The sequence below is a fragment of the Nanorana parkeri genome, unplaced genomic scaffold, assembly GCF_000935625.1.
Source record: "Nanorana parkeri isolate BGI_ZX_2015 unplaced genomic scaffold, ASM93562v1 scaffold124, whole genome shotgun sequence".
Lineage (NCBI taxonomy): Eukaryota > Metazoa > Chordata > Amphibia > Anura > Dicroglossidae > Nanorana > Nanorana parkeri.
This window is the reverse complement of record NW_017306392.1, coordinates 1,498,667-1,513,599: the sequence shown is the minus strand read 5'-3', so window position 1 is coordinate 1,513,599 and position 14,933 is coordinate 1,498,667. Positions and strand designations below refer to the sequence as shown.

Sequence of the window (14,933 nt, the reverse complement as noted above, 5' to 3'; positions counted from 1 at the left end):
AAGCTACGAAACGATTGAGTCACTGGCTTTTGGAATTTGATACATTTAAAGCTCTTTCTTAAAACCTGGACGGATGTAGCATTTGGTGTGGGGGGCTTATGTAAAGGACCTCTGGCTTAAAGACAAACTATAGTCACCAATGTAGGTGGCCCAAGCACGGAGGCCCTAGCCTAATGGAAGCTTTGCTGTGTGCAATATCCATTAGTGCTAGCCTTCCAGGGCACTGAAAGTTTTATGATGACGATCATTATTTAATACAACAAGCTTACAGACACATGGAACTAGATCTGCTATCCCAGCATGCCGAGCCACATTATTTTGTTGTACATTTCAGCTATTAAACAAAAACCAAAACAAGAAACCAGTAAGAGCGGATTAATAGAAGTCACGTGATTTAAAAATCGGTAAATATTCTTTGCAAACAGAGTTTATATTTTTTTTTCTTAAAAAAACAAAAACATTTAGTGCAATTATCTTTCCAATCACCAACCACATACGCATATACATAATAATTGGGCTTCTTCAACAAGGCAAACCGTGTGCAAAGTGCAGTAACCCATATCAAGCATTCAGAATTCAACTGAAACCCGATTGTTAGCCATGTGCTGCAGCTGCTGCTGCGCTTGTACATCGTCACTGCTCTTTGCATGTTCTAAAATAAACCTGCAAGTGTTACTTTACAGACATTGGTCATTGTGAAACACCTGACATACAGTGTGTGTGTTCGAGATTGTCTGGCACCGATTAGTGTCTCTGCGTATACAGCCAAATGCATCCAAAACACAGTGATAAGACATCTACCTGAAACTTCACAAATTCAACCATTGTGCTCAGAGAAGCAAAACTGGTCTGTGAACCCAAACTACATTAAAATAGAAGAGCTGGCATGAGAAATGGCAGAAGAGCAAACCTAATGATATTACCATGCTGCTATTTTTCATGGAGGATGGTGTTCAAGTTGAAAAAAAAAAACATTTGTCGCCAGACTTTACAGATGCTCTGTACTGTAAGATCTGCTTTAATGGGATGCAGGAAGCAGGTTATGAGGCTCTGGATCTGTAGGCACTGCAAGCAGTTACCAGGGAAACCAACTCTGGATCATTCAGTGTGAAGTCGGCTCCAGTACCTCACACATAACAAAATAGATTATACTGTGGAGGCCAAACTAGAATACATTTAATTGTGATAATGAAGGCAATCATTAAAGTAGAACTTCGGGCAGTAGAAAACCTAACCCGCTGCAGTGGGGCTACCCCAGCACTGCAAGGGTTAAGTGCTCATTGAACAAAGAAATACTCACCTGAACCTCAGACTGGCTTCTAGACCAGTCCTTGCAGCCTCTCCCCTCTGGTGGTTTTTAGAACCCATGAGTCATCACATCCAATAGAGTGTATTGGACATGAGGACACAGCGGGACATAACACCGTCGGAGTGGAGGAGGAAAGAAGCTACCGGACTGTTTTAGCAGCCAAGGTTCGGGTGAGTATATCTTTCTTACTTGAGGGCTACCGCTCTGGAACGCACACAGGCCTAAGACCCTAGATGCAAACAAGCACTTAACCCTTGCAGTGCATGGGGTGGCCCCACTGCCCTAAAGAGTTCCTCTTTAGGAGACCTAACATACTGGCATCACTGGGAGCTGGCTGGATGCACCGTGCCTACAGCTTAGTTATACTGCTACTACTTTTATTATAAAAATAGAGATTTAATACCTTCTTCACAAGAAACTGCATGAAGTTGACGCACTTAAAAATATCATACTATCAAAAATGTTTCACTCAGTTAAATATGGGACGTGAATGTATAAAATTGTGCAGTTAACACGTGGACCTCGCAACAGGGACGTACTTATAATTTTGTAGTGTCAACACAAATAAAGTTTTTAACTGAAAGTGTACATAACATGTAAAACAATACAATATAGTGCTTGCTGCATGACAGTTGGACCGAGCTATACCTGTTGTTAATGCTAAAGTCGCCACTACAGAACAGGAGGTCTTTGCTCGCTGCACGCTAGTTGTAGTTTACCATTTCAAAATGATGCTTTCTAAAAGTGCCTCAGAATTGCGTTCATGCTTAAAAAGGACTTCAAGAAAGAAGTCAAATGGCTTAGCATCCAAAAGGAGGTGGAGTAGCTAAAGTACCTTGCATGTTTTTACTGTGCGATGTGCAAAATGGACAAACTACTATTACTGCGCTGTAACCCACAGCAATGCGATTCCAGCCGTTTACAATAGCCAATGAAAGATGGTCTCCAATTCCCTTCCATATGGGTTATTGCACTTTGCCTTATTAAACAAAGGACCATGTACCATTATTATAAATGACACAGATGGCAGACAGTTCCTGTGGATGATATCAACGCAATTGCATTTTAAAAACCAATGCTGTACCGCAAGCGTAGACTCATCTCTCCAGTATATGTGATTAAGTTAAATCATGGTGCTCATTATCATAACATAGCTCTAGCAAGAATCACCCAAACAATTGGTTAACCTATGTTCCAAATTGATTCCAAAGTGATTTGAACACAAACCCCAACTTTCTGTAATGCTTTTCCATACACACAAATGTAATGCGAGCGGTGATCATTCTCATGCGCTAGTAAAGTCTTGTATGGAGTGATCTTGTCTTTTTCTTTTTGGTATGGAAGAGTCCACAGTGTTGAGATTAAAGATGGCAGAACTGTAGTTAAATTCTTGAATAGTAAAGTTCAAGCAGAAAGCTGCTGGGATCCCGGACTGGTGATTTAGAAGGTCACGTGAAATGTAAGAGGACAGGAAAGTACACAATCATAAGTTTCTATGGGTGGATCACAGAAGTTGGATTAAAGCATGTAGCCTTACTGGAGAACATTATAAATTACAGTCATAGTAAAAAGAAGAAAGTGCATGCTGCAGAAAAAAGGGAGGGGGCAGGCAGATCTACTAACCCCAAAGACATTAATCATTATGTTATACATTAACTGACACGATTGGTAGCAAAAAAAAAATAATCAGTCAGTAAAATCGGTTTATTCCATACTAAAGCAGTTGGCATGAGCTGGTTATCAGAAACTGCTCATTCGATTGTCTTTTGTCTTCTCAGTTGTCTTGATCTGCTGCTTCTCCACCATGAAGATCTGGTTCTATAAAGATCTATTGCAAGCCTGGTCCATATCCGATACCACAGATGCTGGCAAGTGTCACTGACAAAGAACCAAGTAGTGTTAAAATGAGGTATTAGCTTGTCCTCGATATGAGCTTCATAGCTTTCCTTAGAACACAGGTTCGTGTCCAAAGCCATCCTTACTGGGATGAGTAATCAGTATATTGGAACCAGTGAAAGGTCGCCGCTGGAAGGTCATTGACCAAAGTTTTGGTTCATAAAAAAGCAGCAGAAAGCAGAACTGGAGTACAGGTCCCACCTTTACTTTTAGGTCCAGTGAGTGGATAATGTTTTTATCGTTCGTCGTACCTTTCATATGGAGTGTCCTGGGCCTCTTCTTATTACATCCAGCCAAGTAAGATTATGACATCCTTCAAGCCACCTTGTTACATTTGAAACCGGCCTATTTCCATCCTAGCATTGTCTGCTGTATGGGCCATGTTATACACATTCCGACAGGTGAGCTCCACTTGGCAATCTGCTCCTTTTCAGTGATTCGAGTCCTGAGATAAAAAAAATTATTCCAGACTGAAAAAAAAGACTTGTTACACTGTCTGTGAATAGCCTCGTTTGCTTATTAGGACCTCCAGCAGCCGGAGTTTGGCCTTCATGTTTTTATACTCGCTGTACTCTTCTGCCATTGGAGAGCGGTCTTCCTTTTGAACATATCTAGGGAGATAAAAAATACATAATTGAGAGTGGTATTGAAACGCAACACTGAAAAAGCTATGCGCTGGATTAAAGGGGAATATTTGTGGTTTCAGGTACATACACCTCTCTGATGACATTTGTCACTGGAACCAAAAAAAAAACTTCTCCTGCCTGTGAGAAAGGCAGTGTGTGAAACACTGTCATGTTATGGAATTTACCTTTGGTATGGCATATGTGTCAATATTAAGCAGTCTGGTATGTATGCCTATAAATAGTATGGCTAGAGGGAATTTAGAAGCATTGCTTTATTGGCATCTGAAATTGATGTGATTGATTCTGGTGCAGAAGCCCTGCATCATTCACCTTCATCACCTCTATTATTAACCCCACTACTTATGGCTTGGCCAGCTGATTTGAAAAATGTTCCGGAGGGCTTGGCAGCGAAAGGGTTAAGCATCAACTGACCCCTAATCCTGAAATATTACCTAACCCCCCACTTTTCACCAAAGCTTCATACTACCACTTATCCTCAAAGCGGAATTATTGTTTTGTGCACTGAATTGTGTGCATTTTGTGAAAATACCAATAAAAACTGATTCACCACTTAAAGCGGAATTAAACACACCGATTTAGGGGTTTCCCAAAATAGTTACATCAAGACATGCATCTGGAGTAACTAACAGTTGCCAGGGTGGTTATGTTTGCTCTCTAAACCAAACCTTCAAGCCCTCAAATGGGTTTTTGTCATAGATGATCATATGTAAGCAACTGCAGATCTAAACAAAGGCTAAGATAGCATCTTACTCAGCTGTGAAGGATAGGAGGATTTAGATCAGCGTTAACACTTATCTTCACCCTTGTTCACAATTCCTGTGCCAATATTACCACAAATCCATAAATATATTTGACAATAAAGCTAGGCTGCAATATATGAATGACAAAAATGGCACAATGAAATTGGTGTCATTCATACACTCATTAGAGGGTCAGTCTAACATACATTTTGGTTATGAGTGGATGAAAATGGGCTGAAACAGCCACTGGCTTCCCATACCTCTTCGTGGACCCTTGTGGCTAGAAGCTTGGCTCTACCTTCTAATAAAGATGCTATTTAAAGGATTAGCCTATGATAAACAATATGAGAAACTCGCAGACTGGATTTGATGTTTTTATTCTACTATTTGATAGGATTTTAATATACATTTAACTGGATGCTAGGAGAGAGCTATAGTGTTTTTGTGACTTAGAAGAGCTTGTGGCATGGTTATCACCTGGGGGTTTGACAAGTAAAAGCACTTGAAGGAGCAGTAATATAACAAAGCCTGACATAACAAACAGCCTTACAGTTTTGAAATGACAGAACAAAAGCCTGAAGCCTACACACTGCAGAGAGGAAAGCGAACAGTACAGAGACACTAATTAGAATTAACATGATGTCTGTTCAGAATGCATAATGATACAGACAGGTTGTTCAAGTGGCAGCGTGAATGCACTGTGCAAACAAACAATTCTCAGAACAAAAAGCCTGCTGCGTGACCTGCTTACATCCAATTCACTCACCTTCCATTTTGTCTAAAAAAGTTGTCTTCAAAATCTCTGAGCTTCTTCCTGATCCTCTTTTTCTCTTGCCTTGCTTCTTGGAGCTGTTCTATAAGTTCTGGCCTGTATGCAGAACATAATAATCCAAAATCAAACTCAATGCATGTAAATGAACACTTGTGTTCTGTAATCGTCTGACAGAATGCTAGCAGGTGATTGGTCGAGCGAGATAAGCCTTACAACATGCAAATAGGATTTTTGTACTCACTTTGGTTTAACCGTTTTGTCACCAATATGGCATATGGCGGAACAGAACAGCTTGCAGTTGGCCACGTCAGCATGCCATACGTCAGTGGCTTTTACCCTACTGCTATAAGCTCATGGTCGCTAAAAAAAAAAAAAAAACTTACACCAGAAGGGTTCTCCTAACTCTGCCCTGTAAAATAGCAGCTCTCATTAGTAGCTGAGAAGGGGCTTGGCAGCGAAGGGGTTAAAATTCACTGAGTGACACAAAATTCACAGACATTTAGGTTATATTGCCACCTATGGGAGGATTTGGACACAGGCAAACAAAAAATGAAAGTGTCTAGCCTGGTATAACTCTTCGCACTTCCAGTATGCCTCAGTTTTGTAACAGAGCAGTGCAGATAGCAAGATCATAAACAGAGGAGTTGGACCTGTTTCCCTCAAAAAACTTGAACAAAAAAAAAAGGAATTTATGGCAAGTAAAAAATTCCTGTTTTTTTTTTAATTATTATTATTGAGGAACACAGGATTCATAGACATTTGGGAAGTCCAAAAGCAGTCCAAATGAAAAACTGGGGAATGCCCACAGCTCAGTAATTTGAAAAACCTTACCGTCAAATCTTGCATTAAAGGATTACTGAACATGGTAAGACAGAGAATTTGTGAATAGAAGACCAGGTGGCTGCCTTCCAATTCTGAGAAACAGTTGCCTGATGCCAAAAAGCCTAAGAACCTGGTCCTTAAGACCACATGTTAGATTGAGGATTTGTCTGAGCCACCTAGTAATGGTGGAATGAGAAGCTGGTTCCCTTTTGCGGGGACCATCAGGGATGACAAAGGGAGTCAGTTGCTGCGAGATAGATGTGTACACACCGAACTACATTCAGACGATGAAGGAAAATTCATACTGGGGCCAGACAGAGGGACAGGAGCACAAGGCCATGGTTTAGGTAAAATGCCAAAACCACCTTGGGAAGGAAGGAGGCTTGTGTAAAATCAGAAATGTTTCTTTATGGAAACATCGTGCTTTACAGAGGTGATGGCAACAAGGAAAAGAATATGAAGAGTGAGCATGGAAAAGGGGAGTGCAAGTGAACTAAATTCAAATCTCACAGGTGGGCACACAAGGAAAGCACCATGAGAAACACACTGTACAAAGATCTTAAAGAAGAATGGATAACCGTCTTTGGAACAAAAGCGCATTTGCCAAAATCGGACTGTTAATAGTACTCATGGCCAATTGCTGATCCAGGTATAATTGTAAAAAGGTCAGGATTCATCCCATGAATGTTTCTTTCCTCCTACTAAGCAAATTATGTCTCCCATATGCAACAGTAGAGTTTGCAGAAAATGGGCTTCCTGGCTTTTAACATCATAGCAATTACTGAATCGGAGAGGCCCCTGCCCTCAAGACTTGCCATTAAAACCAGCGACCACGAAGCAGGATGGTAAATCGGTCCTTGGGACAGAAGATCGGGTTAATCTGGAAAAGTCCACAGAGTGTATGTCATGAGTCTCATTATCCCCAGAATACCCTTGATCCTGCAAAGCAGTCGAGGAAGGAGTTTATGGGAAGGAAAGGTATAGAACAGGTTGTGCCAATCTGAACGAACCACCAGAGCTTCCACTTCCTCCTGTGATGTGAAGAGAAGACAAGGCTAGAACATGTAGTTCTTTACATTCACAAACAATTCTACTTCTCTTACCATGGCAAGGCTTCTGGTTCCTCCCTGATGTCCAGTTTTACAGAGACAAACCAAACTGTTTGAAGCCATGGAATGTTGATCAGGAGTTGAAATTTCTCTAGCCTCAAGTCCCCTGCACTGTCAGGGTGTCTAACTTCTCAGGCTGGCATTCATTGTAATAATTATAGAGGTCGGAAGGAAGGATTTTCTCAACACAGCTGCATTCCTGAGCCACCAGGGCAGAGACAACCTGGTCTTCAGTTCAGTCTCCGTACAAACCTATTCGCCTGACACCAGTTTGTCTCACAATGACAATATGTTGCAGAGGTCTGGAGAAAAACTGGGAAAACAGGACTGCCTTTAAGACAGAGCTCGTGGATCCCATAGAAAATGTTCTGGACCAAGTGATTCTGGACCTTGAGATCCAAGATGGGGAGTATGCCTCATTTTGATTTTGGAACGGTGATAAGGTTGGGATAGAATCCATGAAACAGAAACTGGGGTGATAATCCCCTGGTCTAGAAGAGCTGCAAGGAGTTCTGTTAATCTGGGTGCTGGCACCGGGAGGTTAAAAGACGTGAAGCAGAAAGGGGATTAGAAGCGGAACTCTAGCTTAACACCTTAAAACCACCTCTCGTATTCAGGCATCTGAGATGCTGTCTGTCCAAATCTGCAGAAAGGCTAACTGATGTCTACCCACTTTAGAAAGTGGAGGGACCCCTTCATACCAAACATACTAAATGTTGTTTAAATACTGTTGCATTCTCTGCAGGGATAGACAGAGCTGTAATAAGATGGGATACTTCCAGATAAACTGTGGGAACAGTCCATTTCTTAATAAAGGCCTCCTCAAATGGGTATTAGACTGAAAAACATTTGGCTTTTCCAGTCAGGGTACAGAATATCTGGAAGTAGTGTCTGCATGGGTAGTTGCACTAGCACTACTAGAAGCTATAGGCTGCACCTCCACGTAACACACGAATAATAAGAGCCAAAATGGTCTCTCCAAGCCTAGGAGTTATGGCAGCTGCCTGTGTCTCCTCAGGGACAACTTCATCTTGTAGGGATTTATGAGACTATCAGATAAAGGATCTACAACTCAAGGATGAAAGTCTGCAGGCAGATAATGATTCTTTAGGGGTAGGTCTGAAGGTAAATTTGTGTCCTCTGTAATCAGAGTCAGCAATAAACATTGCAATTTGGCTCATAAAGTTGTGTTTAACTGTGGTAAAATCCTACTAGGTCAAAGCCGGGGAGGGGGCCACACCTGATAAAGTCATGGAGGAATGTTCCAGGCTGTCTGTGTCAGTTCCTTGAAAGGAAACACTGCAGGCCGTCCCGAATGGTTAGTGGATTGTGAGCCAGAGACGTCTGATACTGGGAACCTCTTGTTTTTGTGATACAACATGTTGACCACAAATGGGAACAATTTAGCTCATATACAAAGGTAAAAAAGGCAGAAGGAGACCAGGTCACTGCAGGCAACCGCAAGGACTAATAATAATGGCGCCCAATGGGTCTAATAAACAAAATAGCTTCCAGTGCTCTGTCCTGACCACCTACTTACAAAAGCTTCTTCAGAGGCTGGGTGTTACCAGAGGCTGTGCCACGGCCCTGGACCTGGAAAGAGCTCTCTGGCTAATTAATACTGTACAGAGATGCCTGGAAAGCACTACAAGCAAAACCCAGTGCCTGAAGGTCACATTCAAAGCAGGTCCTGCAATCATTCAATCGGTTCCAGGTATGGGCCTCTCAAAGCTTTTGCTGAGGATATGCTGCTCCGGATAGCTGCATAAAGAGACTAGTTCAAGCAGTGTAGTAGGAATCCTGTGTCTCCCAATAAATGAAAAAGAAAAACCCTGTTCTCTGGGCTCCAATTCTACCTTTAATGGGTCTCCCAGGCTGCATTTTTGTTCTGCCTTCTTTGACTGTAAAATAGTGCAGTCTAGAAAGCCCAGAGACACAAGGCGAGTCACCCAAATCCTGCAACGTCAGCTCAATGGAGCGCTCTGCAGCACTCAGAAGTATTGCTGTCCTGAGGATGGTCAGATGAGGCCTATGAGTCTGACAAAATCTCACCCCATTTCACTAATCCTTGTTTACACTTCTTTCATAATTAAGAAAAAAAGAGTTTGGTTTCAAAATCCAACGTACACAGATGCAGAGTGAATATTGCCCAGCCCGAGGTCTTGACTACTCTTTGATGGAGTTTTGTCATCAACTGGAGACACGAAACCATCTGCTTCATCCTCAAGTTGATCCAAGAAGCTTCGTACACTGAAACCTGGCTTCATAGTTACTGCAAAATCATTGTTCACATTGCCATCATCTTCAGATCCTTCTTCTTCCTCCTGTACACAAGAATTAGAGAAAACAAAGCTTAATATTAACCTGCAAGCAGATGCACATGGTCAATGCAAATTTGGGGATAAGCAGCAGGACACCAATAGCTCACTGCAAACCACATTAGTAAATCACCAAATCTCCAGCTCAGAGTTAGTGAAACTATTTCTTATATCAAAACTGCTAGTTTGTAGCAACTCTCTCCAAATGCAATACACAAATGTAGTAACAAATACTGCAGAACTTAAAATAAAATATGGTCAGTGAGGGAGCCAATGGAGAAACAACATTTTCCTTTTCTTTTAATGTGACATTATATTAAGCCTTAAAAAAGGACACATTATCAAGTCTCAAACCCATTTCTAAACCTCCAGCTTGACGAGATATAGTTTTATCAATGTTTTTCATCTCAGGGACTGCAGCTTTCTTAGACATGTGAAACTGGATTTATCAACACAGGTTAAGGGATCTACAGTATCTCTTAAATGTGTATTTTCTTGACTAAACTTTTTCTTTGTAGCATCAGATGAAGAAACCTGGACAAGTCAAGCCTGTAAAATCTATCTAGAAAAATGTTTTGTCCCACAAAAATAATAAAAAAGAAAACTGTAGTCAAAACTGTATACACTTCTAATTAACTGAATATATAGCTGTGGATGAAATCTGTGTCATGGTTTAGGACCAGATGACATAATTCAGCACTACATCATATTTATAGTGTTCCTTTGTATCACCTGGAAATGTTCTTTTTTCCAGTTAGCAGCAAACAGAAGCAGGGAAATGCTTCTTTATAATCAAGCTTGTATATTAACTGTCTTGTGCCACCCTTCAGATGTGTGAAAAGACAAAGGCACTGTTCTATCGACATCTTAATACACACGTTTATAGCCAGGAATGCAACTAATAGTGCACAGCTGACTCTTACCCCCTTCGTCCTTACAAACAGAGCTGCAGTATATAGAGAGACTGTAGTGTCTGAACATCGCTACTTGTCAAGAGTTCCCACGTTTTCTACATTAGATTTGGATTTGCAGCAATGCTAAGCAGCAGCAACTAGTTCTGTGTAGATTCTGTGGGTATATAACCTGATTCATAACTCTTCCCTGGGCTACTTCAGCTACATATTGTGCAAAAGAAAAGAAAGTGAGTGTACCACATCAATGATGGCAGCACCCAGCAGCAATTTCAGGGCTTCTGGATGTGACAAGGGAGGCTTTTGCAGGTAAGTATGCCTAAAATAAGTTAAATGATCTAATGAGAATATTTTTGTTTAAATTGTCTGGCGACCATTAGAAAGTAACCCCATACATCCGGTTTCCTCCCACACTCCAAAGACATGCTGGCAGGTTAATTGGCTCCTCTCTAAGTTGGCCCTGTATGTATGCATGTGAGATAGGGACCTTAGATTGTAAGCTCCTTGAGGGCAGGGACTGATGTGAATGTGCAACTATGTAAAGTGCTGTGTAAATTGTCGGGGCTATATAAATACCTGCAATAAATAAATAAATCGGCATCTGTATCTCTAGCTGATGGCTCAGAATTAGGCTCTATAGAAGCACCAAGCAAACCAAGGGATGAACTAATGAGAATTTAAGACCCTCTCAATCCAAACAACAGCTGGGCCTTATAAGTAGCCAGGGACCACAATATTTCAGGTGGCAACAAGCAAAAAAAAGGTCTCCGATGCGATATATTTGGTACATTTGCTACCAGGCTCCTGTACAGCCTTAGTGCAAAACATATATCGCATCTTCAACATTTTGTCAGCTGAAGAATTCTTTAAAAAGGTTTTCGTTTTTTTAACATTAACACATGACAACTACACATTAATGAAGCAGCCTGTAAGGAAAACATTTTCTTCTAAACCACCAAGATCATTTAAAGCAGTGAGTAAATCATATAGTTCAGCAAACACAGGTGCAAGATAAACAAGGTAGGAAGCAAAATCATAGGGAACAAAAAGCAAGAAGCTGTGAAAATCATCTCAAACTCTGAACACAAAAGTCAACGCAATCATAGCAATGGGTAATGTATAGAAGCTCAGACAACCAGCTGGACTCAAGCAGGTACTGATTTTTCTTGAGCGCCGCAAGGAATCAAGGCACCAATTACAGAGGCACAATCAGTATTAAGGGGGTTGATTGTTTGGTGGGGTATTGATGCAGATTTAGCAGTTATTTGTCATTAGCAGCTGAAGTCTTTAGTTTACCTCCTTGACGAAGGATGCTGTTTCACCCTCGATTATTGGCTGCAACAAAGGACTTCTCCGCTTGCTTGAGGGGGATCCCTGTGATGAGTGTTAACAAGTATGTTACACCAGAAATCCCTGTCTATCAAAACATCCCGAACTTAACAGCTATAGCATCTACTGTGCCAATTAGGATAGGTAGAAACACTAGGCAGAGTATTTGAAAGCCTCAGAGAGATGTTGCATCTAATATTAGAAGGCAGCGTTTAAAAACACATTGAGCTCATGTGGAGTGGACATTGGCAACATTAAGAACCAAGTTAAACAGACTTTCATCAGTACACAGTTTTGGGTTTATATCTTACAGAAACGCGATGTGGTCATCTAAACTACATACAACTGGCCTAAAAAAACAAAAAAAATTGAGGCAATGTATTATTTAATTGCACAACCTGACAGGAAGGAAGGCTTGTAACCAAGACTTCCAAAAACATGCCACAGCCAAATTTATATCTGACTGGAAAGGGTATTTCATAGCAGATCACCACTTGATCTTACAACAGTGAAGACCATGGGGTACTACACTGCGTAACGCTAGAACAAATAGTGGGAGGGTCTGTTGCCTATACTAATCGAAATTCCCTTTTCTATTTTCCAATACATATTAAAAAAAGTTTTCTTGCAGCGGATGAAACCACTATAGGTCGCTTTGAGTTTCACCAGCTCCGGTTTTATTTATGGTCACAGGTCAAACAGGTTAACAAAAACTACAACAAAAAACCCACAGCAATTCAAGGATTTACTCTTCTTGAACTACATTCCATTGTTCCTATTAATTCTTTTGTACCAATGGGCTTTTTCAATGTCACTCATCAAAGCTTCTGTCAAAGCAAGTGTACACACATTCTTCAAGTGCTTCTCCAGATTGGTCCTTCATAAAGGATTAAATGGGCACTATGGACAGGTGTCCTATTTCTAGACTATATTTGCACAAACATACTATTGCTGAATTTACCAGGAGAGGAAGAATGCAATGCAACATCACTAACCATTCTAATTAATAAAGAACTCGGGGTACATTTTTAACAAGGACGAAGACAGAATAACACATAAATCATGTGATAACTTACGCTGCGAAACACAATGAATACAAGCCATTTTCAGCAATAACATACATCTTGTGCCGCCAAAGGCACTGCTTCGTGCAAACAATTTTTACAGAATATATCTTTGCACCATAAAAATATCATTTAGATTCATAATTCTACTACATTAACGGTCTGGTCCATTTAAAATTGATATATGTCGGTTGAATTAATCACTCACTGACTTCTTGCATGTTTTGGAGTCTCTTCTGCTACAACAATGGGGTGGGGGGGAATAGAAAGGAGGGACAGGAAAGAGAGGGAGTGCGAGAGAGAAAGAGTGCGAGAGAGAAAGAGTGCGATAGAGAGAAAGAGTGCGATAGAGAGAAAGAGTGCGATAGAGAGAAAGAGTGCGATAGAGAGAAAGAGTGCGAGAGAGAAAGAGTGCGAGAGAGAGAATTTCAAAAAGGGAATGGCAGGTGGATCGAGCAGAAAATTTAGGTTTAATGTGTTCACTGTTGCAGCTTCTGTTAGGATAGAAATGTTGGAGTTTCCATGGCTAGAATTCCGGGGTGCTGCCATCCTTATCCTTCCTTCATTACTTGGAGAGTCACTTAACTAGAACAAGCCTGTTTTGTTGAGTGTTCAAACACCGGCTATGGACATGGACTTGTTTCAAGTCAAAGACTCTCAGAGTAATGAAAAAAACATAAAAATTATAGCACCTGTTTCAGCAATGTTAAGTTCAATATGCCTATCCTGTCAGGATTTTTTTTTTTTTTAGAAGCCAGTGATTTCTACCCATAAATGACATATTTAATTGGTTATATTTTGTGTGACCAGAGCCTTGAAGGGCACATACGCAGTGGGTACCTGATGCATTCAGGGATCTGAAAGCTCTTCTGATGTTTGGTTTCTCATGAGACATCTGACTGAGATGGTGCATGTGGCAGTTTTCATGTATCTTTCATCCAGAAAGCAGCCATTGAGGTGTGTCCAGTGTCAGGTAAAGTGTTAGCTTGCTAAACAAAACCATGTGTTCACCAGGAATTTCTTGTGGAGCACAAAAGATTCTCCAGTCTCTTAAGTGGGTACTTTTACACGTTGGACTTCATGCACTCAACCCTTCAAGTATGGGCTCTCCATAAGGTCAATTTCCATACAATTAAATAACTTTATATTCTTCATAATTTTTATTGGCAGATGAGTATTGTACCACAAGGCAATGACAGTCTGGCCCACTTATAAAATGCAGGCTGCAATGTTAAACCTGCAGTGTACCATGGAGTTCTCTCCTCATAATGTGATTGGAAAAGGGGCCGGCCACATGACTAGGTACTAGGTACTATTTTTGTAGGGCAGCTCCATACCACTGCTTTATGACTAGATCCCTAAGTATTTGAACATCTACATTTAAAATATCTGTGTGTGTGTCTATTATATAGTCTCTGTAAGTCTAGTGCTGAATGTGCACAAATATTATGACAAATGAGGCACATAAGTCAAGATATTCCCATGGAAAAGCAATCCAATAAACTATTAGAATCAGGCAACCCATAATTGATGGAATAGTAATAGGTATTCCAGGTAGGCAAGTCAGATCTGATGCTACTGCAGAAAGGATGGATGAGCTGCACTGAGTCTAAGCAAGGAGCAAAGGCTAAGCATTCTATACAGTGATCAGACATATTTTGGTCCTTTTGCATTTGGAACTTTGGTATGCAGATTTAGGAAATCAAGACAAACTTTTGCACCAAATGAACATCAGCAACTGTACACTGACCAAAATAAAATATAATTTGTGCTTACCATTTTTAGTTAAAACAGAAAACTCAAATGGTAGAAGTAAAGTGATGGTAGGATAAAGATTTCAAGGGTTATAAGAAAAAACCATATTAAATATCAATATTATTTTTACAGAGACATAGTAACATTGCCTATTCAGGGCAAATGGGAGTGCCTCCTGAAAGACCAATGCCCACAGCAAGAAACACTTCCTAATACACATCTCTTTTGAACTCTTACACCATTGCTCTAACAGGGCAGCTC

General features: G+C 40.7%; 1 protein-coding gene across 1 annotated transcript in view; it reads right to left on the bottom strand.

Annotated features, from left to right (window-relative positions):
- Nucleotides 1-3,109: 3,109 nt before the first annotated feature.
- Nucleotides 3,110-14,933, bottom strand: part of FAM13A (family with sequence similarity 13 member A) — a 79,836-nt gene continuing 68,012 nt past the window's right edge. Inside the window, 4 exon segments of the mRNA XM_018553572.1 lie at nt 3,110-3,816; nt 5,359-5,460; nt 9,423-9,621; nt 11,817-11,898. Of these exon segments, the coding sequence (XP_018409074.1) occupies nt 3,693-3,816; nt 5,359-5,460; nt 9,423-9,621; nt 11,817-11,898 (507 nt within the window). The 3' untranslated portion in view covers nt 3,110-3,692.